This window comes from Perna viridis, chromosome 1 (assembly GCF_037379345.1).
Source record: "Perna viridis isolate PV_CMFRI_1.1 ecotype Kerala chromosome 1, ASM3737934v1, whole genome shotgun sequence".
In the NCBI taxonomy this organism is placed as follows: domain Eukaryota; kingdom Metazoa; phylum Mollusca; class Bivalvia; order Mytilida; family Mytilidae; genus Perna; species Perna viridis.
The window spans coordinates 11,640,721-11,665,828 of record NC_142445.1 but is presented as its reverse complement, the minus strand read 5'-3'; the positions used below and the strand labels follow the sequence as shown (position 1 = coordinate 11,665,828).

At 32.4% G+C, this 25,108-nt stretch overlaps 1 protein-coding gene across 1 annotated transcript in view; it reads left to right on the top strand.

Annotated features, from left to right (window-relative positions):
• LOC148627260 (proton myo-inositol cotransporter-like) overlaps positions 1-25,108 on the top strand; it is a 37,845-nt gene that overhangs the window by 1,000 nt on the left and 11,737 nt on the right. Inside the window, exon 2 of the mRNA XM_088570548.1 lies at positions 20,205-20,364. Coding sequence (XP_088426674.1) covers positions 20,205-20,364 — 160 coding nt within the window. The remainder of the gene's footprint in view (positions 1-20,204; positions 20,365-25,108) is intronic.

Below are 25,108 nucleotides of genomic sequence, written 5' to 3'. Positions count from 1 at the left end.
CATTTCGTTTTATATTTTATTTTTGTGTTAATTTACTTATTAATGCGTTTGTTTCTCTTTTTTTTTATCTTAGAATTTAAAAAAAAAATGCTTCTGAAATTAAGAAGAAATAAACAAAATTTGAAGTTATTTCTCTTTCATAATTAGAAATATAAGATTCGCTTATTTGTGTGTGTCTTTTCCCGAAACGATCTAGGTTTGACAATATAACACAAATCATTTTAAACGAAATAGATTCAGAAAACACAATCCAATAACATTATTTAATTTCTGATGGTATCATGTTTGTCCAAGACATAGTGTCTTAATCCATCTCCATAAAATACTGCAATGAGCCAAAAATACAGAAGCCTAATGAAATTTCCATCGATAACTAATGGCCTTAATTATTCCTTGTGACTAAAAACTGTACTACTAGCCTAATTATTAATAATTGGCAGATGAAATTCGTCATTATAGCAAGATTGTCATAATCATTAGTTCTTTATGATGTTTATTGATTTGTCATGCTGGTAGATGCCGTATTCTAGGAGATTGATTCTATCATGTTTACTTTTCATCTCATTTTCCAATTTCCAATGGAGACAAATCACCCTTTCTATGTTCATGACAGCTGTTTAAATGATTTCAAATAGTCTATTTAGCACTAACGTAAGCTCACTATAGGAATGAAATATGGAAAATATATCGATCGTTTGTTGATGTAATTATTTAGAAATGGAGCCCTTACTACATGGAGATCATGGAGTAGGACGTACTTACAGAATTCTTAAGAAGATTTTCCCTTTTAAATAGAAAATTTATTAAACGACCCTTTTTTCATGATGTAACTTTTTTCAAAACGTGTTTTTTACTCTTACAAATTATCTTCTCTCAGTAATGGTACAGCTTCAAGCTTGAATATTGATTTACTAAAAAAAATTGATAAAACTTAAATTATTTCAAAAGTACAATACAAGTACTTCAATAGAAATTAACAGTGCATTTTTGTGCAATACTCTGAGCAGACATTTGTTTAGCATACGTCGGCATGTCACTTCACTTAGATGCCTGACAACCAATCAGTTATTAATTCATGCTTCAAGAAAAGCAAAGAGTAATCAAGGGAACCAAGACTATAGCGGTAATCAAAATAATGTAATTCAGGGACAAAGACCAGACATGGAAAACAGACATACTCAAGAAAGAACATAAAGTAACTAAAATCATACATGCAAAGTAACAAAAGCAAATGCGCACTCATACTCCACTAAAAACTGGGAGCATGGACCAGGTGTACCGGTAGGGTAAGCGTCCTCTGTTTTTCTAGAAACACCCGCCGAGTTACTCATAAAAAATCAGTATCAATACATCTTTTGTGAGACACCGCGACATGTCAAACAGCATCAACAGACCATCAGAAATGGCATTCAATGTTTTTCATGTAAAGTAAATACTTTTTGACTATGTTATTACAAGTGTAATGGTACCAAGCAGTTTTAAAAAATGTAGATTGCAAACGTAATCAGGTAGAGTTATATAGTAGTCTTTAAAGAATATCAGTAAGAAATCTAGACGGATAATCTCGTAACTCATTCTGCAAAAACAAGTTACCGGTTTACAGGAATTCATCACATTTTCCTTGTCGCTTGCGTCATTAACATTATTCATTATTCATAGAAGTATCACAACTCTCTGTGATTACTGCTTATCTTATATCAGCATGTTTAAATCAATAGGCGAACGTTTTCATTGTCTATTGTGAAAGTTGTTCACACTTTTCAATAATTTAAATATAGAAATTAATTAAATATGTCAGTAGTAATCTTTTTTTAAACTAACTTAACTTTCTATCATTACAATATTAAAAATATGTTTGTTGTAACCTAATTGTTCTACTTGAAAAGTTAAAGTTCATTCTCGAGATTGAGGATTATTAGATACCTATACACTTCATATGTGGACACAAAAAAACTGTATTTGAATGGTTGTAGTTATCAGGAAACACTTAGTTTTTGAAATATAACTGATGAATAAAAATGGAGCTGCTCATTTTGAATAACCCGTAATAAATCCTTCGCTAAAATAAAAAAAAAAACAATTCATTAGTAAATCGACATTGAATGAAAATACAGTAGTTTTATTATAACTTCGACTAGATTTTGAGACTATTTTTATAATTTGTATACGAGATGTGAATAAACATATGATTTCAACATTTCCTTTACAAAGCTGGTTTTCAGTGTTACATTCATTTAATTTAAAAACATTGTCGTTGCCTACCAGCTCGGAGACAATGACATTATCGATATGGACACAGAAACACAGCCAGAGATTACATTAGCTTTCTGTACATAATCATTGCTAGACTACTAGATGTTCATGTAAGATTTGGATGAAATTAGTATTCTGTATGGAAACGAATGAAGATGGATAACAATGCCGACTGCTATCTAATATAAAATTGATAGTTCTATAGAAGAGCAAATATTATAGACATATTGAAGTGTCTACTCACCGTTTGATTTATTTTCTCCATATAGCCTTCATACAGTATAACAATCTGCTTAAAACTTTAGATAGTGTATTCATTTAATTGCTTTTAAATATGAGATCTAACAAGAAATGTATGCAAATATGTTTGCGACTCTTTACTTTAAAAGTTTGGATCAAAATTCAACAGATTCAATACTGAGGTATTCGCCCACTAAAATATGACAGTGGTGTTATTCAAATACAAGAAAACCTTTAACTAAAATAAGACATAGAAAAAACTTTACTGAGCTGGCTAAACGTTGTAGGTGTTATTCAAACGCGAAGATATATTTTGTATTATATATAACTGCTAGCATCAAAGAACATTCTAGGTTCCTTGCCTTTGTATTAGTTTTGTTTCGTTTTACAAAGCCCGGGTACAGTTCGACAAGTAAAGATGATTGCATCGTTGCAATGATTATAAAGTGCATAGTGTTCATTTTCGAATGTTATTGTTTTGATCTTTCTTTGAACTACCCATCGAACCAGCCGTCCCTGAATTAATTAAAGTAACATGAAAATCCGACTTGAAATAAAGAAGTTTATATAATGTTAATTATTCAACACTGAAATCATACTTTACTTATATGCTTTGTATTTCTTTAATGTTTATTTTTTTCAGTACATATCATGATTCTAACTATCAAAGTACATTTTGACTTGTTAAGCTAGGAAAGGGGACTTCATGACTTAATGTAACTGCATGTATGTGGACAGAACTATGCAGTTTTTTTAGGACAGTTTTCAGTACAGAAAAGGAACTTCATTGTCTTAGGGTAGGCCTGAGAACTTAGGCTAAACAAAAACAAGTTATTGATAATATGGATCAGAAACAATCCAAGAATGACGTTGTCCGAATAACATAGATGACCTAACAGTTCGTTATGATAACCAATATTGTCATTTGTATGTTCTGGGTACCATCATCAAAGGACCAGATCAATATATAAATTCATATTTGTTTGTGATTCTAGCAGCTGAAAGGTGGAAGTACATACTTTCTTAAGATGATTCATAGTAGGAAAGGTAAACAGGTCAACTAGGAATTTTTACTCCACCACAGGAAGACTATTTTCACGGGAAGTGGAACTTAATCCAGCCTCCCCCTCAAACACACAAAGTTGCTCTAAAAAATAAAGAACTTTTTTGAAACCTCAACATTTCTCAAGACAAAAAATCGTTGATTTTTAATGCTTAGAAATATAAAAAAAAAACATGTCTGTATGAGGATAACAATGCTTTTTTAACTGCCTTATACTTAGCCCGATGATTACTAGCAAATGTTCTTATGTAAATTATAATGTGAATGAAGCTTATTATATATATCGAAGTGGTTTTCGATATTTCACACTGTAAAATACTTTAATTTCACTCTCGGACTTTCTCCTACCAAAACGTCACGACACGAATATTACAAAATTTAATACTTATGTTGAAAAATTGCATCGAATAATGGGGGAAATCTGTATAATGAATAGGATTGTCCTATTATTATTCAATATTCATATTACCGAATCAGTTCAAAATATAAAACGACATTCATTTATGGGTACGTAATTATGCATTACATTTGGAAGTTGTTAGTGTCCAGGATGGATTCATTTACGTTTCTGCGTTGATATGAATATTCACAATCAGTTTCAAAAACTTAGGGAGGGATTCAGTAAAAATGATTCATTATACTGAATAGTCCTAAAAATAGGTTTGTTCTACCTTGTCAGATATTAATTAGTAATTATATGAAACGTGTTGAACCATGTCCGATTGAATTTCATAAGACCAGTCAACTCATGGATAACATGCGTGGTGAAATTTTATTCCTGTACCTTGATTGAAACTGAACATTTTCATTTTCCTTTTACCACTATCAGAGCTCTCTTATGGTTTAACAAAGTTACGAACACTAGATCATACTATAATAAAGTTAGAAGTAACGACAGGTTTGATAATGGCAATGAAGCAATTAACTAAGAGAGTCATTCATCTTTTCAACTTGAAATGAAAAAACTTTTATGACTCTTCTAATGTGATTGAATTGATATTGAGCGTCCAATTTTCTTGAAGAAATGTCTACAAATAGAATTTGTCATCAACCAACCAGAAATCGCACACTCCTGTGCATCTATTGATAACGACAGAGAGAAAACGTCTATGGAATAGAGATATTTCCTTTGTTTATTCAAAGAATCAATTAAAAATCCGTGTATCAATAAATTGCAAGAATGAGACCATATAGACGTATAAACGATTCGTGTGAAGTTATATAACATAATTGTATTGTCTTTGTATGAAGTATAGTAAAGTAAACATCAAAACATTTATAGCCAAGTCCCTACAACGGGAATCAGCAGCTCTATTTGTTTCGGTATTGATTATTTTATATTTGTTTTTTATCCAAGCCAATTCAATGATTTTCAGTATCCCGCTAGACTTCTTACAATTAGGCTTCTGGAACAGAGTTATGTTGCTACAAGATTGAAGTCATCGCTACAGAAGTTTTGTGGTCGTCACCATGAATTCGTGAATCGTTGCGGTTTATCCATCTGCACCATGAAAACTGAATTGTTCAACGTGTCATAGTTTTCATTTCATCTTTCGTTTACCCCGGACATGACTTTTATGAGCAACCCGGCGGATGTTTCTATAAAAGCAAAGAACGCTTACTCTACCGATGCATCTTGTTCATGCTCCCAGTTTTAGTGGTGTCCGAATTGCTCATTTACTTTTGTAAAAATTCCCAAAGATGTTAGAACTGTCAAATTTGCAAAGCAAATTTTTTGTCGTTCCCTCCGTGGGACTCGAAATCATACCGCTGTGACATCTATGACAACACCGCCTTGCAGTTCTAAAATCGTTGGGAATTTTTCAGACCGTTCTATGCTTACATTATCTTCTCTGTATCAATTTGATTCGACGTATTTGTATAATATTGATTAGTTGTGACATGTATTCTTAATTTAATCCTCTATCCTACATTATAACACCTTGATGAGCTGTCCCGTACTACCATACATCGTGTACTAAGTTAGAGTCCTAGAATAATCCTACGAGGAGGAATGACCCGGCCAGCGAAAGCTATATTTTATATAGCCTTGCTGGCTGGGTGGTCTAGGGCGCTGGACTTTGTGCGTGCAGGTGGTGTTGCCATAGATGTCACAGCGGTATGAGTTCGAGTCCCGCGGAGGGAACGACCAAATATTTGCTGAAATGGTTTGAGAAAATAATCTTTTTTTTCCAATTATCAGTATCAACACTCTCAATTTCAGTAAATGCTGCTTGAAAATTATCTTACTGTTTTACTGTTCGTAATAATGTTCATTTATTCTCAGTACGCCGCCGTACGTGTTAACCAGCTGTAATGGTTTATCAAACAAAAAGAAGGAAACAAAACTGCAAAATTTGGAGTGCAAGTGAGAAAAATACATACATATGATATCCTGAAAGTATTCTAGAAAATTTTAAAATGAAAAAGGGTGAAACATATCAACCATGACCACACGAAGAAGAGTTTTAAACATACAAAAAAAACGATGAAGTCTTCAAAGAATTCTATGCCGATGAACCCGTTTAAACACATTGAATGTTTAATTTAACGTCATGTCATTAGCCTTACAATTTCAAAAGAGTGGGTAAGAGAATTACGGAATTTGATCAGTACATGTTTAATATTTCTAGAATAAAATTAGCAATATAAACGTTTTAATATTTTCATAATCTTGGCAATCATTAATTAAGCTTTAGTTTTTCAGCTTGAACTTTTTTCCAATTACATCCTATATATAAATATTGATCGAATAGTTTTTAAATAATTGCGAAGTATTACTATAAGTGTCCAATATTCCTGCAAACAATTACAGTGGTTAAATATATAATAAATTTGTTCTTGGAAAGAAAGTTATAAACATTGTAAATGAGAATTATTTTTTTCAATGTTTCAAATCTATGAGAGCACTTTGTGCTTAAGACACTTTTGTACAACCTAATCGCAGAATTTTCAAGAACAGTTCTGAGTGCTTCATCAAAATAATGATTATAATGTTGCGCACCTTACTCTTTTAAATGCACCGTTCAGTTAGAAGGTGAGGTAATAAGCTGAATATAGCTGCTAAAAAGTGCCAATAGATTCTCGTAAGTCAGGGACATAAACTTAGACTTTAATTTCGTGTTCAGGGCAGCTTATTACTGAAGAATAATTTAATTTTACAAATAACTGCAGCTTAATTCAGCGCCAACAATAACTATTGCTCACACAGTTGTCAGTCCGGTTCGCTGAAATTACGCTGTGATGGATTAAGTATTCCATAAAAGTTTGAACAAATTATTTCACTCTCATTGACTAGCTGTTAGCGGGAGCCGAGCTCGTCTGAATCTTTCACTCATTATTTCAATTGTCGATCAATCACTGCCACGGTAAACAAAAATACAGTAGTTCTGATTCCTTATATTGCTCATGGTAGACTATTTCATGATTATTTTGCTCATATTTTGATATTTTATGTTTTAAGTTATTCTTGTATTTTACTAATTTATTTATATTTAGTCTCCAACCGGCGACATACGTCAAAAGGGACCAAGTTTGTACTACGTCCGTCCGTCAGTTATGCACATCAGTTTTCCGCGTTTTTTTCACCTTGATTGCCTTGATTTATTTTACACTTTGATATTTAGTACATTGCTTTACAATGACAAGTTGCTAACTATGTTCGAATTTTGTTGCGGTCTGTTGATTTTTTTCTGAGTTATACTCGTTTGACTAAGACGATGAATACAAAAATTCAGTTTTTGTTTCGCATTTGACTTCGCCTTGCTGGCTTAAATACATTTGTTATTTTGTACATTGCTTTACAAAGAAAAGGTACAAATCAGTTCGAATTTTTGTTCTGGACCATTGTTTTTTTTGTGCTGGAAATTAATGTAGACTCAGTTTTATGCATTTTTTCTCGTTTACAAGCTATGCATGTAAGTTTTGATTATGTTCTTCCAGAAAGGAACTTTGTATTGTCAGAATGCATGTAATATTTAGATGTTATTTATTCAGTTCTAATGCCGCTGATAAGAGGTTACTACTTCCAACATATACACACATACAGATATGTGTAATATTGGTTTATTCGCATAGAAATTACTTGGCCATTTGTTTGACTACAAATGGACAAAATATTACCGAGGGTATGTAACATCGAACATGCTGGACGTGGCTTCCTATATCGATATTCCGTTTCGTGTTCTTCTTTTATAAAAATATTTTTTTGAAATTAGACCTTCCTATTTGTTTGCTTTATGGGAAATGTTAATGCTCCTGACGAGTGGTCACAGCATGAAATACTTGTACAGCATACGGATATTTGCAATATTTATCACATTGGTATTTTGTTTTTCGTTTGCATTTGTGTACAGTTAAAGTATTCAGTCTTGTACAGTATGTTTGTTTGTGTACATTTGACATATTTGTAAGTAAGAAAAGATGTTAAAAATACCAATGTACTTGACTTACCCTTGACTAAAAAACTATAAGAATGTCGTATATTTGTATATAAAAACGAGTTTTGATAGTATTTCTTTAACTTTTTAGTTGAATATAAAGTAGTCATCGATAGGCAGAGCACATTTTAAAATTTTACTTTTATTCTAGATAGATCTTGTATCAGTCGGTTTTCAATTAGCAGAAAAACGCCAAAGATCTCTCGGATCTTCAAACCAAAAAGGAAAATTCAGCCGGTACAAAAATTCTATTGTTTTTATTTCTGAAATATAATACAAATTACCTTCTAATGCATGGTAATGAATATTTGTCCAACTATTTCTGAAATTAAAAAAAAGAAGGGGGCGTCAATGGTGGAATACTTCAGAGGAATAAGACCACTATGTCTTGCGTGTTAGTACTATAGACCATGGTCTTATGGAATATTACACAGGAAAGCTACTATGATATGTTTCCAGGTCTTATGAAATATTTCAACCTGTTGATCCAGATTTCGTTTCAATTTTTCAAACACAAACAATACATCTCTTGGAACTTTAATGATAAGTTACAAATGAATATTTCAAATAGCATCTCAAAGATTTAAGTTATAATGAAAAACACGATCAACTAGGCAATGTGGATTTAAAAGTAACAAGGTGAGTACATGTAGGTGGGGAAATCTAATTATTGCCTTCGGTGGGCATATCAAATTAGAAAAAAAATGTTAAATAAGTAGTGTAGTATAAGTGCATTTTGTGTACTTCTGTACAAAATACTAAAATTGCTATTCACTGTTTAGTCAACATGAACTGTCACTAAACGGTTTATTCCTCGAATGCCAACATCCTTTGATCTACCGGCAATTTACCTGTAAAATTTTGTTGGCGTTCAAGGAATAGGTGTCAGTGGTCATCACAACAAAGGCGCATGCTTATTAAAACATTAATACTAATTAACAGATAGGTAAATTACAGGTGACTTATTTCAGTTCATATTTCAGATAGTTATTCCAGTTGTTAAAATCTTTTTCTTTTTTTTTTATTTGTTTTTTTTTTTTTTTTGCTGTTTCTACTCATGCATTTCTTCATAAAATCATACATGTAAATGTATAGCACAATAGACTTTGAATTATTTTTGTAGTCCAATAACTTGAAGATATTTCAATCGATTATTCAAGTTATGTAGGTTTGTTTTGTTTGTTTGTTGGGGTTATATTTCAGCAATATTTCAGCTATATTCAGACGATGAACATGAAATTGATAAAATGAACATGAAATGATAATGAAATGAAAAATGGATGGGACACAAGAACAATGGGGTCGACACATTTTGATTGCCACTAGAAATAGGTAGAGGTGGGCATGGTTGGGCAAGTTAGCCTCATGTGGCGAAGCCCTATGGTTCCTACTCCGGGAGAATACCACAGTAGGGTTCTTTAACGTGCGAGGAACGTGGCTTCTTTCCCAACACGGTGCACCACTATGGTTTGCGGTCAGGTTTTCCGTATTATAGCCTGACAACCCCAGCATGTAACAAGCCAGGGGTACCCCATTCCGGTTTATTCCCCGAATGCCTACTGGATTAAAACAACATGTCATTAATTTTATGGATCAAGAGGCCATATAAAGGGGCATACAATTAAAGTTACCTGTATTTTTTGTGAATTTATGTCAAATTCTACACATCTATATCTAATAGATGACAACAACAAAAAATATAAAATATACAAATATAAAATATACAAATATAAAATATACAAATATAAAATATACAAATATCATCAAAGATTAAAATTTAATTTATTGATGATAATATGGCTATATTTTTTAAATTTTACATTTGTTGTTTTCACCTATGAAATTTTTCAGTCCCCTTTATACAACTTTAGAGCTTGTGCTGTTCACATAAGCTGACATGATGAACACGAATCACTGGACAGCAATTACAGGCAGCTTGTTAAGTTCCAGACTTTAATCATTTAATGATTTGCTTAATCGCTTCAAATTGTGCAAAGCTTGGACCACTTAGTTTGTTTTATGAATTATCTATTTTTTTTTTAAATATTTGCTCAGTATAATAACTGTTAGATAATGCTTACTTTGAAAATAATTATTGCAAAATATTAAATTTTCTATTATTTTTTAAACATCATGAATAATGTTGTTAGCTTTTATTTATCTATATGAAATTATGAAATATAGTTTATTGCAAATCTATTTTATTCTTATTTTATATATAGATTTGGAAAATTATATAAATGTTATACTAAAATGAAGGGTCCATCACTACACATTATTAAATTATGAATGTCTACTTTTCAATTACAGGTAATTTTACAGGTAAATTAATAATTACACACCCCTTGAGAGGCCTCTTAATCCCTATACCTAATGAGATGTTGTTTTAATCCAGTAGGCGTTCGGGGAGCACACCCCCATTCCACCACCTGGGGCACACATCCCAGTTGCTCTGTGGGCAGAGCGCCCTAGCCCCCGGCTAGGGTTCTGAGCCCTATGTAGTCGGCTTTTACGACAAGCTTAGCGCTGCTGCAGGCCTATTCTTTAACACCCGGACCTGCACGGGGCCAAGTTACGTAGGAATACTAGTACTGGAATAGTTACTAAGTATGAAGTTTTTGTTCAGTTTAATAACACAATGTAGAAAATCCGTTTTTGCTGTAAGTGGTTTAAGGGCTATACTCTTATTACTATAAATTGATATCACATGAGGCATAAAATGTAGAAAATAAATGTATTCATATTAATTAGTTAAAAGTTAGAATGATAAAGAATGAAATAAATCATTAATATAAAGTTCAGAGTTTGGAATAATGTTTATTGAATTTCTGAATATCTTTAATATTTTGGTATATGATTTATACATTTATTTAAATAAAAGTAAAAAAAATGTAAAAATTATATTATATTTTTACAAATTTTAATAATTCAATTTTATTATATTCTTACATATTTTTAAAAATCTACTGTTTTCCATATAAAAAGGGTATATTAATCTCAACAATTGAATACTTGTAAAACATTTTAATTGTTATAAAAACACCTATTGTTATAATATAAACATCTATTGAAATACTTTTGTTGGCATTCAAGGAATAGGTAACATATAAAATGTTGGCATTCGAGGAAGACACCCACTAAACTTAAGGCTAATATAATAATGTTAACGAATATTTTGAAAAGATAAATAGTCAATAGACTTTCAGGTTTTCATGGAAGACAAAGAACAAAGAATTTTATATTGAGGGCTTTGTTTTCCTTATCTTCAGTTTCTATATATAAATGTATTTTGTTCTGATGTCTACATTGCTTATGTTAATCGTCTACGTCTCTTGTTTTCTGAATTGTCCTTTCAATTTTACGGTTTGGTTGTTTAGTGTGACAGATTTTTTTGCAATTTATGCAGATGCTAAAACCCTAACTACGTGATACCCTCATCCTGCTTCTTGTTGTACAATAAATTATCCCAAAAACACTATCCCAAAAACAGATGATATTTATGATGCTTTTTGCTATTGTGCTACACGCAATGGTTTGCGAAATTATCATAATAATACTAAAAGTTTTGTCTTTATTGCTCCAATATTGGACTTTTGACTAACTTTTAATTTCATATTAAAGCATATCCAATGCCATATCTTAGGTTCGTTTACAGCGCATAATACTGTGCACATTGTCAAGTTTGCTACTTTCTAATTTATTATTACTTTCCGAAAACATATAAGGGAATACTGTTCCTTGCAGCGTATATTTTTAAATATATTGCACACTTGCTTCAGAAAAACTATCATAAAATAATGAACTTTAAAATAGACTATTTCAATATTCGTCAAGGAAAGATTCTCTTTGTATTAATATTCGGGAGTGTTTTATACGCCCGGGACATATTATGATATACCGTTGCCCGTCCGTCCGTCGTCCACACTTCGGACAATAATTCAAAAACGCTTTCAACAGCTTTAATGACACTTTGGTGAATTGTTCATATTGACATTAACTCCCTTTCATTTTTATAAATTTCAGATTTTTCGTTTCCGTGTTATAATTTTTTTTCAAGTTTTCGGACATTAACTCAAAAACACTTTCACTAACTTTAATAAAACTTTGGTGAATTGTTCATATCTATTGAGATAAGTTCGCTTTCGATTTTTCAGATTTTTTTCGTTTCCATGTTATGATATTTTATACTTAAAAGAAGGGAGGATTTTCAAGTTTTCGCACATTAACTCAATAACACTTTCACTACCTTTTATGAAACTTGGTGAACTGTTCATATTGAAGTAAGCTCCCTTCCGATTTGTATAAATGTCAAATTTTACGTTTCCATGTTATGAAGTTTTACTCTTTAAAAAAGGTCGGAAACGGCCAAGGAAATTTTATTCGTTGAAAAATCGTTTAAAACAGACCATTTGTTATGATGAGCGACTAATAAATATAAAAGGTATTGGTAACCTTGTTAGAAAAGTGTTTTTTAAACAAGATAAAAGTGCATGGATGAAAAATCAAGACAACAAACAGTTAAAATTGAGGTAGCCTTGATAGTGCCAAATTTTTTGTGTATTTACTATTTACTTCTTTTTTTGGGAGGGGGGTATTCACAGTATTTCTAGTTGATCTTATAAATTCATTAAAAGCATAAGGACAAGTTAAAAAGAGCAACGGGCGTATCATGCGCTTAAAGCGCAGCTGTTTATTATCCATAATACAATAATTAATTCTTTGATTAGAATATCAGTACTAAATGTATTGGTTATCTCTTTTCCCAAAATCAATCAACAGAGCTTCAATTTGATATCTGAAAACGAGTTTAAAGGTATATTTTGGTACATTGAAACTGTGGTGTGTTTTTTTCCCAATTTTTTTACATATCACGTCTTATAAAACCGTAAGCTCTTTACATGGATAAATGTGACACAATTGTAATCCAAAATTCGTTATCATTGCTCGTGACTCTCGTTAGGGATTTTTTTTATCAATTATTTCTAAATATTCATCTAGTAAGAACAAATCTGAACGACTTTTGGGAAAAGATTGCTATATTAAGCTTCAGATGAGTAATGTTTTTAATTCAGATTTATTTGCATGACATGACATAATATTGACATGATAATTTTTTTTTATAAAGTTATAAAATCGGATGGAAACGCTCTGCTGTTTCGAACTTAAGTTTTTCTTTCGACTTCAGAATTCAAACCAAAACTATCCCCGAAAAAAGATACAGATTTTGTATGATTCTTACAAAATACAAAGACTACTACTTAAAATCATATGTACTCGGATTGAGTTTATAAACTTTTTACACACAACTATATGTACATAAAGTCATAAAGTGATAGTTTTCTATAAATCGGAGGTTAAACAAAAACGGTAATTATAATATCATAAAAGATTTTATATGGTAAACGATTTCAAAAGCCAGTAAACACAAATATATTTTAAAAGAGTTGCCAGTACATACATTTTGGCATATATACATATAGCAAAACTATAACTACAGCTTAACGTCTGTTATAGTTTTATGGATGTAGAATTATCTGTACAAGTACAATGGATCCTTCAGGTCTACATTTCTTAAATCAGGTATGTTTTATACATGTGTGTTGGAATCAAAACACTTAAATACATGTATAAACATGAAAATGAGTACCGGTAATATTACATGTACAATATATATGTATTAGGGTGGCTTAAATTATATTTTTATGTACATGTATACACTTTATAGGCACAAATTCATCGACAAAAAATGGTCAAATTGGAAATTATACGAAGAGTTGTTAGTACATGCATACTAGCATATTCACATATAGCAAAACTATAAATGTTTAGAGCTCCTCATGAATTTACTTACATGTATATAACCTGTATATGTACATGTATAATGTACCGTCCCTAATAACTGTTGGAAATCAAGAACTTTATGTCAAAGTAATGGGACTATCCCAACTTAACAGATTCCTCAATGCCATGTATTGTGCAACAAATGCTACAGTTACCTACAGTTCATATACATGATATAAATGTATGTGTATGCCTGTATGGTGCATAAAATCCTAATTATGATGGATCCAAAGATGTTTAAAGGAAGGCCCTATTTAACCTTGGTCTCAATTTGTTTTCCTCCATCAAAAATGTGAAGAAATATGAACCATATTAAACTTGTGTTCTTAATAAAATGAAATATGACAAATCTGCCTCCCCCTGGACTGTTTTGTAAAATATTCAACAATTGGAAAAGAAAATCAATCTCGGACCCGCTTTTGAACACTAGTTCAAAACCAAAATCTCGTATATGCTTATTTGTACGGACCATCTTGTGCAGACATCCTAGTGTTTATAAATGGCTTTCAAAGATTAGTCATCAATTGACTGGCACCAACAAGTTGACTTACCTATCTGTCTTGCATACACTGGAAAGCGTTGATTTATCCCAAAAACGTATTTTGCTTATAGTCAAAGATTCAGCAATTATTGTATGTAGTGTTTTCAAATGCAGCGTAGTTTCGGTGTATAGGTTGTGGAGCTCATATAACGAATATCCATCTCGCACATTGGATCACGTGATAATGCAATTTAATGAACGTGGTCACATGACAACTAATTTCTCCGACTACACCAAGACCCAAATTCAACGGGTATAGCTTTGCCCGAGGACTGTGTAAATGTTTCGATGCTTTACACCGTCCGTGCGAGACCCTAGATGATAGCCAAGGACCTTAAGAAATCCCTCAGTCAGTTTTGTTTTACAAATACCGCATATTAGTGCAAACCGGATCTTTCTGTATTTAGTATATGTTAGTACGAAAATGGCAATCATACCAGGTATAGGAACAGGCAGCTGATGATCAGCGTCACTAATATCTTGCATTTGATACACTAACACTGTGTTAAGACAGAGTTTTCTAGACTTTTCTGGTATGTATGCACAAAGACGGTCTATGCTAGAAGCAACACTGTCATGCCTTTATAATAAACGTCTTGAAGTTTGTAAGTAATATACGGAAAATGCTATTTTTTTTTCAACTTTATCGTTATTGTGTTATTTGAAAAGAAAATATGTTAGTGTATTTTAAAAGGAAAAGGCAGTAAAATAAGTGGTTTTAAACTGACATAATTTGTAAAACTGTTCTTATCAATTTTGTCTGTAAACCGTCTATGAATTAAAAGTTTGAACTATTTTATTGTCTTTCCGATTTAATTTAGGAAAAAAGCAAATGATACAAAAAATAAGAATTTAACCGTTGAAGTTATGCATTTATAAGGAAGATCAAAGTTAAGCTGGCTGCTTGTATGTGAACGATATTAACATATCGCTTAAATTTAGTTAATTGAATATATGCAAATGATGGTTTACTAGGTTGAAACCGCATCCAAATTGATATTACATTGATACGAGGGTCAATGTCTGTATCCATCAAGTTAAAAGAATCAATAAGTGGTTTTCAGTGTGATTCTTATGAGTACACTCAAGCTGGTGGTAATTTCAATCTAAATTACTCATTCATCAAAGGAAAAAAATAAAAATAGAAGCTCTTCTCCCTAGGAAGTTCTGTGTTTTTTTTGTATATTGCTTAAATCCGCTGATAGTATTCTCGAATATAAAGAGTTATATGGTTACGCCGCATGGAATTTTGTTCACCTTCTTTTTTCAGATATTTTTAATAAGGTGGTAGATTTGAAATATTTTATCATTCTAGACATTTGACTGTTTCATTCATAAAAAAGAACAATAAGTTTTAGGATAATAACTTTGAAAATATAAAGATGATCATAAAAACGTGGAGAATTAAGTAAACGAGAAGCGCAACTTGTTTTTGAAGGATAGTAACAAATTACCGTACTGATCAAATCTGGACCGTGGTCAAAGGAAAGTCCATATAACAAATGCCATAATCAGGTATTTCAAAATGAAAGATAAGTTAAACCAGGTATTATAGGGCGCTAAACCTCTCGCTTCCATGACGGTTCATTATTTGCGGTATGTTTCAACACTGATTGCCACCAGTCAAAATCAGTAAATTAAGTAGTCAAAACAGTACAGAAGATAATATGGGGTAGGCATTGCCTAAATCAGCAAGCACCGTGAGCTTTACCATACATGCACCGTCTGTGTCAGATCCGTAAGAATAATAAAGGACTTTACAAAGAGGGTGGGAGGTCGACCCGGATGAAAATTTTTGCTTCGCAAGTGCAATATTTTTATTTTTATTTAAGCAGAAAAATAAATTTTCTTTCTGAAAATCTGTTTTGTTAATTAATGGGTTTTTTAATAAATGAATAACTTGAAATTTTCTTCCACCAAAAATCCTAACACCATACCCGCTTTCCTCTCGCTCTCAAAATGGTCGATAACTTTATAGAACTTGGCAATACTTTACATTTTTTGTCCCTTCAGGGCATCTCTAGCAACATCCATTTTAATTTTGACCGGTCAGATCAGTCTGTACAAATACCGGAAATATTACAGTTTTCCACGTATGGTGGGAATATTTTAGGTTACAGACCACCAATTCAACCAATGAGCATTTGGAACGTACGCAAAAATAGTCCTACGCAGAAATTACCCCTGTTCCTCATAGTGCTGTGAAAAAAGTTCTCATCTTATTTAAAAAATTTAAACAGTTTCTGACAGGAAAAACATTTCTGTACATTTTATAGGTGCATTTTGCTTCTTGTGATGTGAAGCCTAATCTCCATAATGATTTTTAAATATACCCCTATCTTGTGAAAACACTGGGATTTCCCATGCTATTTATAGACCCTTCACTTCCGGTGACCAGTACTGCACTGCAAGTCTGCTAACCCCACATGCCATTCTGAGGATTGTGAGCTGACATATGTAGAATCATGCTGATATATAGTCCTCTGCAGGTTAAAGTTAAGGTAAAGTCCAGAGAAGCCATTGAATATTGTGAAATTAGCATAGAAGCCTATGGGAAGTGGAATTAGTGGTTTTTAGCCTTTACACGTATCATGTGACGTAAACAAGACTCAGACGACAGCTGCGAATTCTAAACAAGAAAATGATTGCCTGTCCTATCTTACAAAAGCTATGCTTCGATTTTGATAATATAATCGGAGTTATCTTTTAATTCCAAGGCGGGTTAGGTTCTTGACAACAGCGACAGTGGAACAGCGGAGATACACGTACGTACACCCACGTGTTTCCGAACTTTTTAAAAAAACATCATATTCACTTCTTTTAATAAGTAAAACAAAATAGAGAAAGACTTGAAAACTATCAGAGAAGATGAATTTATTTTTACTGAAACGTAATCTTTATCTATGTATTTTTATTTGTGTGGTTTAAAGAAGCGATGAATTTTCTCCGTAAGGACAGTCACTTTTTGTTACTTCCGGGACATTATTTTTTTTTCGTTAGTATATTGGGGAACCTTAAGGGAAATTTAGATAGTACTTGTAATAACCGTAGAACTCACACCGCTTGGCGGTGCTCGCTATAAACAATGAGTAAGTGAAAATAAAAATAACTAAATACAATTTTAAAAATATGTATTCTCCAAGCGTTCTCGGCACGAGTTTAGAAATCTATATATTTTGGCCACTCACGATAACCAATTGATAATCTTACTTGTTATATAGTTTTTGTCAATAATTTATTGTTATTTTCAAATAGATTTTAAATTTTGTGATCTGCGGATTGATATTCTAAATCATCGGTCCCCAAATAAAATTTACATCGAAAAAGGTAAAGTGATTTGATGTTATTGCGGGAGAAAGTATAAGAATTATCGAAATTTTTACACATGTACCATTCAAAAATTCACTGCTTATATATGTACTATTTGTATACATTTCCTTAAAAAATAAATTAGTTATTTGTAAACGATAAATATTTATAATACAACGATATATATTTGTCTCATATGTAGGTGTTATTTTTAAATATTTATATTCACCCTTATCTTTACGTTTACAATATAAATTTCTGAACCAAAATTTAAAGATAAACGATGTCAACATTTTAGCACTTTATGTAAGAAAAATCCAGCACACATACAAAGCAAAATTCTGTTATTTTAATGTTAAACTGTGGTTGACTAATTCTTAACATTAAATAGGCCATTTTAATCATTATTTGTATACAGAATAATTTCTGGAACAAACCATACATCAAAAGTACCTGTTGATTGTAAAATTAATCAATTAAGAAGTCAGGCGTGATCCTTAATGCTTGGGCCATTTTATGGGAAGCCAGTATATCACTATAATTGCTTTATTTAATGCCGTAACATTTTCAAATAATTTACTGCAACAGCGGTTAATGTCTTTCTTCGGAAGTAATTTACTCAGTAAAAGGGTTCCGACAAAAACTAGAACTGTGGTTATTGATACGCGTCAAACTATTATGACATAAACGTACATAAATGTTAGTCCTTCGATTAAAATATCAACTCCAAGTTTTACAGGCATTTCAAAGTATACAGTCTTGATCGTCAGAAAGATAAATGTCCTTGGATTAAATGGTTGGTTTGTTTATAAAATGTTGATGTCGGTGATGCTGATCGTGCAAGAGAAATGTAGGGAAAAGGAGAGGGACAGTAATTAAAAAGAAAATAATTCATGGATAACTAGATAAGGAAAATAGACACATGCTCACACAAAGAACATGTAACAACAAGAAGACAAGGAAAATAGACACACGCACAAAGATCGTGTAATAAAACCAACAACAACAAGACAAGGAAAATAGACACACACACAAAGATCGTGTAATAAAACCAACAACAACAAGACAAGGAAAATAGACACACACACAAAGATCGTGTAATAAAACCAACAACAAGAAGACACGTAAATAAACACACACACACACACACACACACACACACACACCAAGAACATATAACAACAACAAGAAGACAAGGAAAATAGACATGCGCACAAAGAATATGTAATAAACCCAACAACAACAAAAAACACGCACAAAGAAAAAGAAGCAAATAAGCAACCAGGACTCCATTAAAACTGAGCTTGGATCAGGTGCATCGGCAGGGTAAGCATCCTCTGCTATTCCAGGTTCACTCGTCGTCGAGTTGTTCATTAAGTGTTTATGCAAGGCTTAAAATCTTTATTTTACTTTACTTTCTTTACAGTTAAAGAAACATATTTAGGACTTATTTTGAAGACTATTAAACATATACACATTACAATACGCCATCTACATATCAAAAACAATATTTACAACTTGACATCTGACTTTTGGTTTGATATATTTCAACTTCAACATATGCATGAATGATAATAAGATTAAACCGGGGAAGTCATTCAGTGTGCTTATTTCTTGTTTGGAAGTTTAAATGGCATTATGGAGACTAAATATCGACCAGAGGTAGCAATGGATTAGGTGTTCATTAACTGGAAATGTCACTTTAACAAGTAATTACATTGATTACACTTCATTGATTACACCTTGCCATTCAATAATGTACGGATTAAACAGTACTTTCACTTCTGGTGTTGTTAAAAATGAAGCAATGGATCAATGACTGGTACAGAAGGGCTAGTCTGAAAATACTCAAGAAGCTTTATATGAAATGTCGAAGTGTACTATTAGTGTCAATTATTTTTTTGTTTTTGTTTTGTTCTTTTTTTGCGCAATTTTGACGAAATACAGTGATAAAATTTGTGAATGAATAGAAAGTAATACATTCATTTCCTTACCCAAGTTGCAGATAATTGCTTTTTTTTGCATCAATAAGGCAAGAGTTAAATTACATCTGAAATAACAGCTCCACTTATAAGGAACGTAATCTCATTCTATTGATTATTCATTAACACTGGTAATAATTCTTTGAACGGCTTAAATCTAAATGCAATGTATAATTATCTGTAGTGCAACATCATAACAGTTTTCGAGGCCAAAAAGATTGATAGTGAAAGATTGCACGAAGGTGAAAGAGTAGTTTATCATAATTATTTATAATTCGCCATTTGTAACAGGTATTCAAAAAGCAGTTTTACATCTTCCTTTGCGTCTTAGAAAAAAATGATATGTTATCAAGTACGTTCCTAGATTATCAAAACCATATGAAGGGTACAATTTTTTTATTATGGGATGTTCTCAGCTGTCGTTTTCACTAGCACATTTGAACCTTTAATAATTAAATAGATGTTTTTGTTATAGACGAAATGTCGCCTTCTCTAATAAATCACCATACAATTCATCTAGATATTTTGAATTTTAGGTCTTACTTCGACAACGATACCAATGTACCTTGCAGAATGTGCTCCAGCTCATATTCGGGGAAGAATTGTCTCTACAAATATTGCCATGGTGGCATTTGGACAATTTATAGCAAATTTGGTGGACTGGTTGTTCAGCCCTGATAAGCAAAATGGATGGAGGTTTGTTAATCTTTATTAACTTCTGATTTTATTTACATAATGTAAAATGAAACGTAACAAATAACTGTATTATGCAGTACGCAAATAATCCCTAGGTTATTTTTGAAACATTTATATATAACCATAAAAATGCGTGCTTAAAAAATGCATATTTCATTTTGACCGAGCTTCTCCAAGTTTCAATGGATCTATGCTTCTAGCTTTTGATATCTTTAGCTCTGCTTTTTTGTTCGAACTTATTTTGGGTATTCTTTCTACATGTGCAGTGTGTTTATTACGTATGTTTGTGTATTTCGTTTCGTGTTTCTCTATATTCGAGTTTTGGAAATCACTTCACCGATTGTTCCCTCCATATTTTTTTTATGATTTCCTTCAAACATTTCAATTTTAATGTAACTGAGAACAATACTGTTAAATCTATTTTTTTTAGTCTCGGGAGATGAAAACAAGCTACAAGCAATCATTTTTTAAACACTTTAAATTGATCGGAAATTGTAAGAATCAAAAAGTTAATTGGATATTCTCAGATGGAATTATGAATTTGATTAGGTCACAACAGCGAATAACAGGATATTTGTGCCGCCTGTGTTTTTATACCTAATACAATTACGTCAAATCTCATCAAGATGTTGTCGATTCACATAACAAATAACAATATCTGGGAAGCTGACAGGATAGTATTTTATTTTAATGTTATATTATTTAAGTTTTGAAATCAGAACTTTGTCATTAGTCTCACTTAACTTCCTCAACAGACCCATGCTTACTTAAAATATTACATTCAATTACTTTAAGTTAACATTCCAAACGGTTGCAAAAACAAAATTGTTGAGATGAATGTCATGATATCATCATTATTTTGTTGATAGATAAAAATGTTCATTCTTGAGATAAGAATCGTAAAATACATCATGGTTTGTATGTATACAAAAGTTAATTGCATACTAACGTAACAACTTAGTATTGCACTATTTTTTTATGTTTTGATGGTATCCACTCTTTAATATATGTTAAGCTTGCTTTCAGTAACTGCAAGCATTCTGTAAGTGGATATCAAATTTTCAATATGGTGTATGTTAAGGTATTTCATGGAGAGAATTGGGCGTATTATTGAGTGAATTATATGGTGTTTGTTCTTTCAGATCATTTAAGGGGTGCGGTTAAGGCCGTATAAAACAAGTTAATCCCACTGGAGATTTCACGCGCCACTCCACAGCCAACAGATGCGGATCGTTATTTTATTTTAGTTTGATTTTTCAAGAATTGGCATGTGTTAGTACCGTGCATTTTATTACTTTGGTTGTTTGGGCCTTTTAAAGCTAACTTATATGGAGGGGATGGTCAAAACAAAAGTTTGTACATGATGCAATTTTTTCATATTCCTATATGTAACGCAGTTAGTTTTCCTTTCCTCGTTTGTCTACCCCGGACTTGACTTTTTATGAGCAACCCTGCGGGTGTTTCTAGAAAAGCAGAGAACGCTTACCCTACCGGTGCACATGGTCCATGCTCCCAGTTTTTAGTGGAGTCCGAGTTGCTCATTTACTTTTGTTACTTTGTATGTATGATTTTAGTTACTTTATGTTCTTTGTTGTGTATGTCTGTTTTCCATGTCTGGTCTTTGTCCCTGGATTACATTCTTTTGATTACCGCTATAACCTTGGTTCCCTTGATTACTCTTTCATATTCCTATACCAATTATTTTATATTTCTATACTTCACCCATTGCATCCAAAATTTTCAATCATAAAAGGCTATTGCAGAACCACGAGGTTGAGAATTCCAAGGCTAAACCACCTGACTGTTTCTGCAAAAACTCTCCATTTAAATATGGTCCTTCTGGTCACGTCGTTACAGGAGATTTTACCATTATCGACGACGAATCTCTGCGTAATATCCAATCTAAAGATCACAAGTACCGTGAACCACGCTCCATAAATTGGAATTATAACTTTAAAGTTCATATGGATGCTGTTGAGGACTATGCAAGAAAATGGATAAAACAAGAACAAGAAGACATTGATTCTCTTTCAGAGTGGTTAAAGACCGTGAGGTCTTTAATTTTGAAACGAATGAAAGTTTTAAGTAGGTAAATGAATGCCAAGGCTACATCGGTTTTCAAAAACCCCGATGTAGCAAAAACATTGTCTATTATAATGACAAATATGTTGTCGTACCAGCAGACAAAGCCCAAAACAACATTGTTTTTGTCTGCAAAACGTTTTACGTCCAATGACAACATATTTGTCCAGTGTGGTGGACGTGTTTTTCAATAAACTGTCGGCATTCCAATGGGAACAAATTGTGCTCCTTTACTTGCTGACCTTTTCCTTCACTCTTATGAGGCTGACTTTATGGCTGATCTGTCCCGAAAGAAAGAATATCGTTTAGCTAGATCCTTTAATCTCAGTTTCCGCTATACAGATGATGTATTATCTTTAAACAATCCTAATTTCGGGGATTTGATACATCGCATCTACCCCAAAGAATTTGAGATAAAGGATAATACAGACACTGTGAAGTCAGCCTCATATCTTGACCTACACTTAGAAATCGATGGTAAAGGAAAACTATTGACCAATCTTTACGACTAACGTGATGGCTTTTCATTCAAAATTGTCAACTTTCCTTTCATCTGTGGCAACATTCCTTCAGCACCTGCGTATGGAGTGTTCATATCACAACTCATATGTTATGCCAGAGCTTGCTGAAACCACACAGTCTTTTTTTGTATCGCGCTAGAACTCTAACAAAAAGGCTTCTGGAACAGGATTATGTCGCTACAGGATTGAAGTAATCACTACAGAAGTTTTATGGTCGTCATGAACTGGTGGATCGTTATGGTTTATCCATCTGTAGCATGAAAACTGACTTATTCAACGGGTCATTGTTTTCCTTTCCTCGTTTGTCTACCCCGGACTTGATTTTTTATGAGCAACTCGGTGGGTGTTTCTAGAAAAGCAGAGGACGCTTACCCTACCGGTGCACATGTTCCATGCTCCCAGTTTTTAGTGGAGTCCGAGTTGCTCATTTGCTTTTGTTACTTTGTATGTATGATTTTTGTTACTTTATGTTCTTTGTTGTGTATGTCTGTTTTCCATGTCTGGTCTTTGTCCCTGGATTACATTCTTTTGATTACCGCTATAACCTTGGTTCCCTTGATTACTCTTTGATCATACAGCATTTATGTTACAAAATCAATTTTACAAAAAAAAAAGAAAAGAAAAAGAAAATAATATTTCAAAATGAAGGATGAAATGACGAAAAAAAGATATTATGCCAATGATTTGTTGATTTAACAGTGTTGATTTTCGATTGCCTTATTTACGATGTTCATCATTAGAACAAATTAGAAGAGTACGTAATTCATTAAAAAATCCCTTTATTGACTGCATTGTACGATTAATTGCTAGTCAAAGATGACGGTAACTATAATCAAGAAAAGTATCAATAACTAGACATTGCCCTTAACGGGACTAAGCACTTTGACACACAATCCTGTAAGTGGTTAAGGAGGAGTTGCGGACAACGCATGAGACAATATTTTGCTTTAAAAAATGCACAAGTTCAACTGCCGTCATTTCTACAATTTTTGTCCTGTCCAAACATGTGTCGCCATGTGGTCATATTACATCCCACAAAGTTTCATAACAAAGCTGGAATAGTTCGGACTGACAGACAGACAGTGTGAAATTTATATATTCCAAAACTTTGTTTACTGGCAGGCGCCAATTCAAATAGGTGGACCCGCCATACCCCCTCCCCTAAAATTGGATTTGTTTGCATGAAGCATTGATTTTTCACGCATTCTACCCGCAACATTTTCTAGCATCGCTTCGCTCGGCCGTCTCTTGATTCTATTTATATCCCATAACCTGTAATCCTGGATCCGCCCCTGAAACCAATTTGCAAATCTGCGTTTATAATATTTTTTCCTGTACGCTATGTGTACTTTTCCAAATGTAGGGCATGTTTGGTTGTGACTATGTTTTGCTTCCGATGTTTGGTTTTTATACTGCTGATGAGAAGTTCCTCATTGAAACACGGTAACAGAATTTCTAATTTTGCAATATTTATATGATTGATATTTTGTATTTATGCTAAAAAACACACACATTTGCAGTGATCAGCATACAAGTGAGTCATTCGATAGGCATAAACAGTGGACCAAGAGGAAACAAGCAGTAAAAATAATGAAAATCTAATCCCCTCATTATTTGTTATTAACGATATATTGTTTACATTGCGGAGTACTCCGGGACCTAGAATGAATGGATGCATTTGTAAAAAAAAGACATGGTTGTTAATTTTACATATGTCAATACTGTCAAAGTTAAATATGAAAAGAGATCACTTATTTTATGGAGATGAGATTGAGAAACTGACTGGAGAACATTTAAAAACATACAACTTTATTGTAACCTACATTACACGGACGCTTACACATTTTGATAGATAGTTGCTCCTTATAAATTATGTCCAAAGCCAACGAAATTTAAAACAATTCTGAGAACAAGACAAATACATGTCTGTACTGGTATCACCGTCATATCTTTTTCAGCACGTAAGTACTAATGATAGCATCTACTGCAAAAATGTCTAAGTCAAACATGTTGAAAATACACGAACAATTAATCCAATTTCTCTATAATGGAAAGTACAACTTCAATGTTTTAATAAACATTGTGTAAAGTTAATGTATAAGTTAAGAAAAATATTGGTTAAATAGTTTTTGAGTTACATA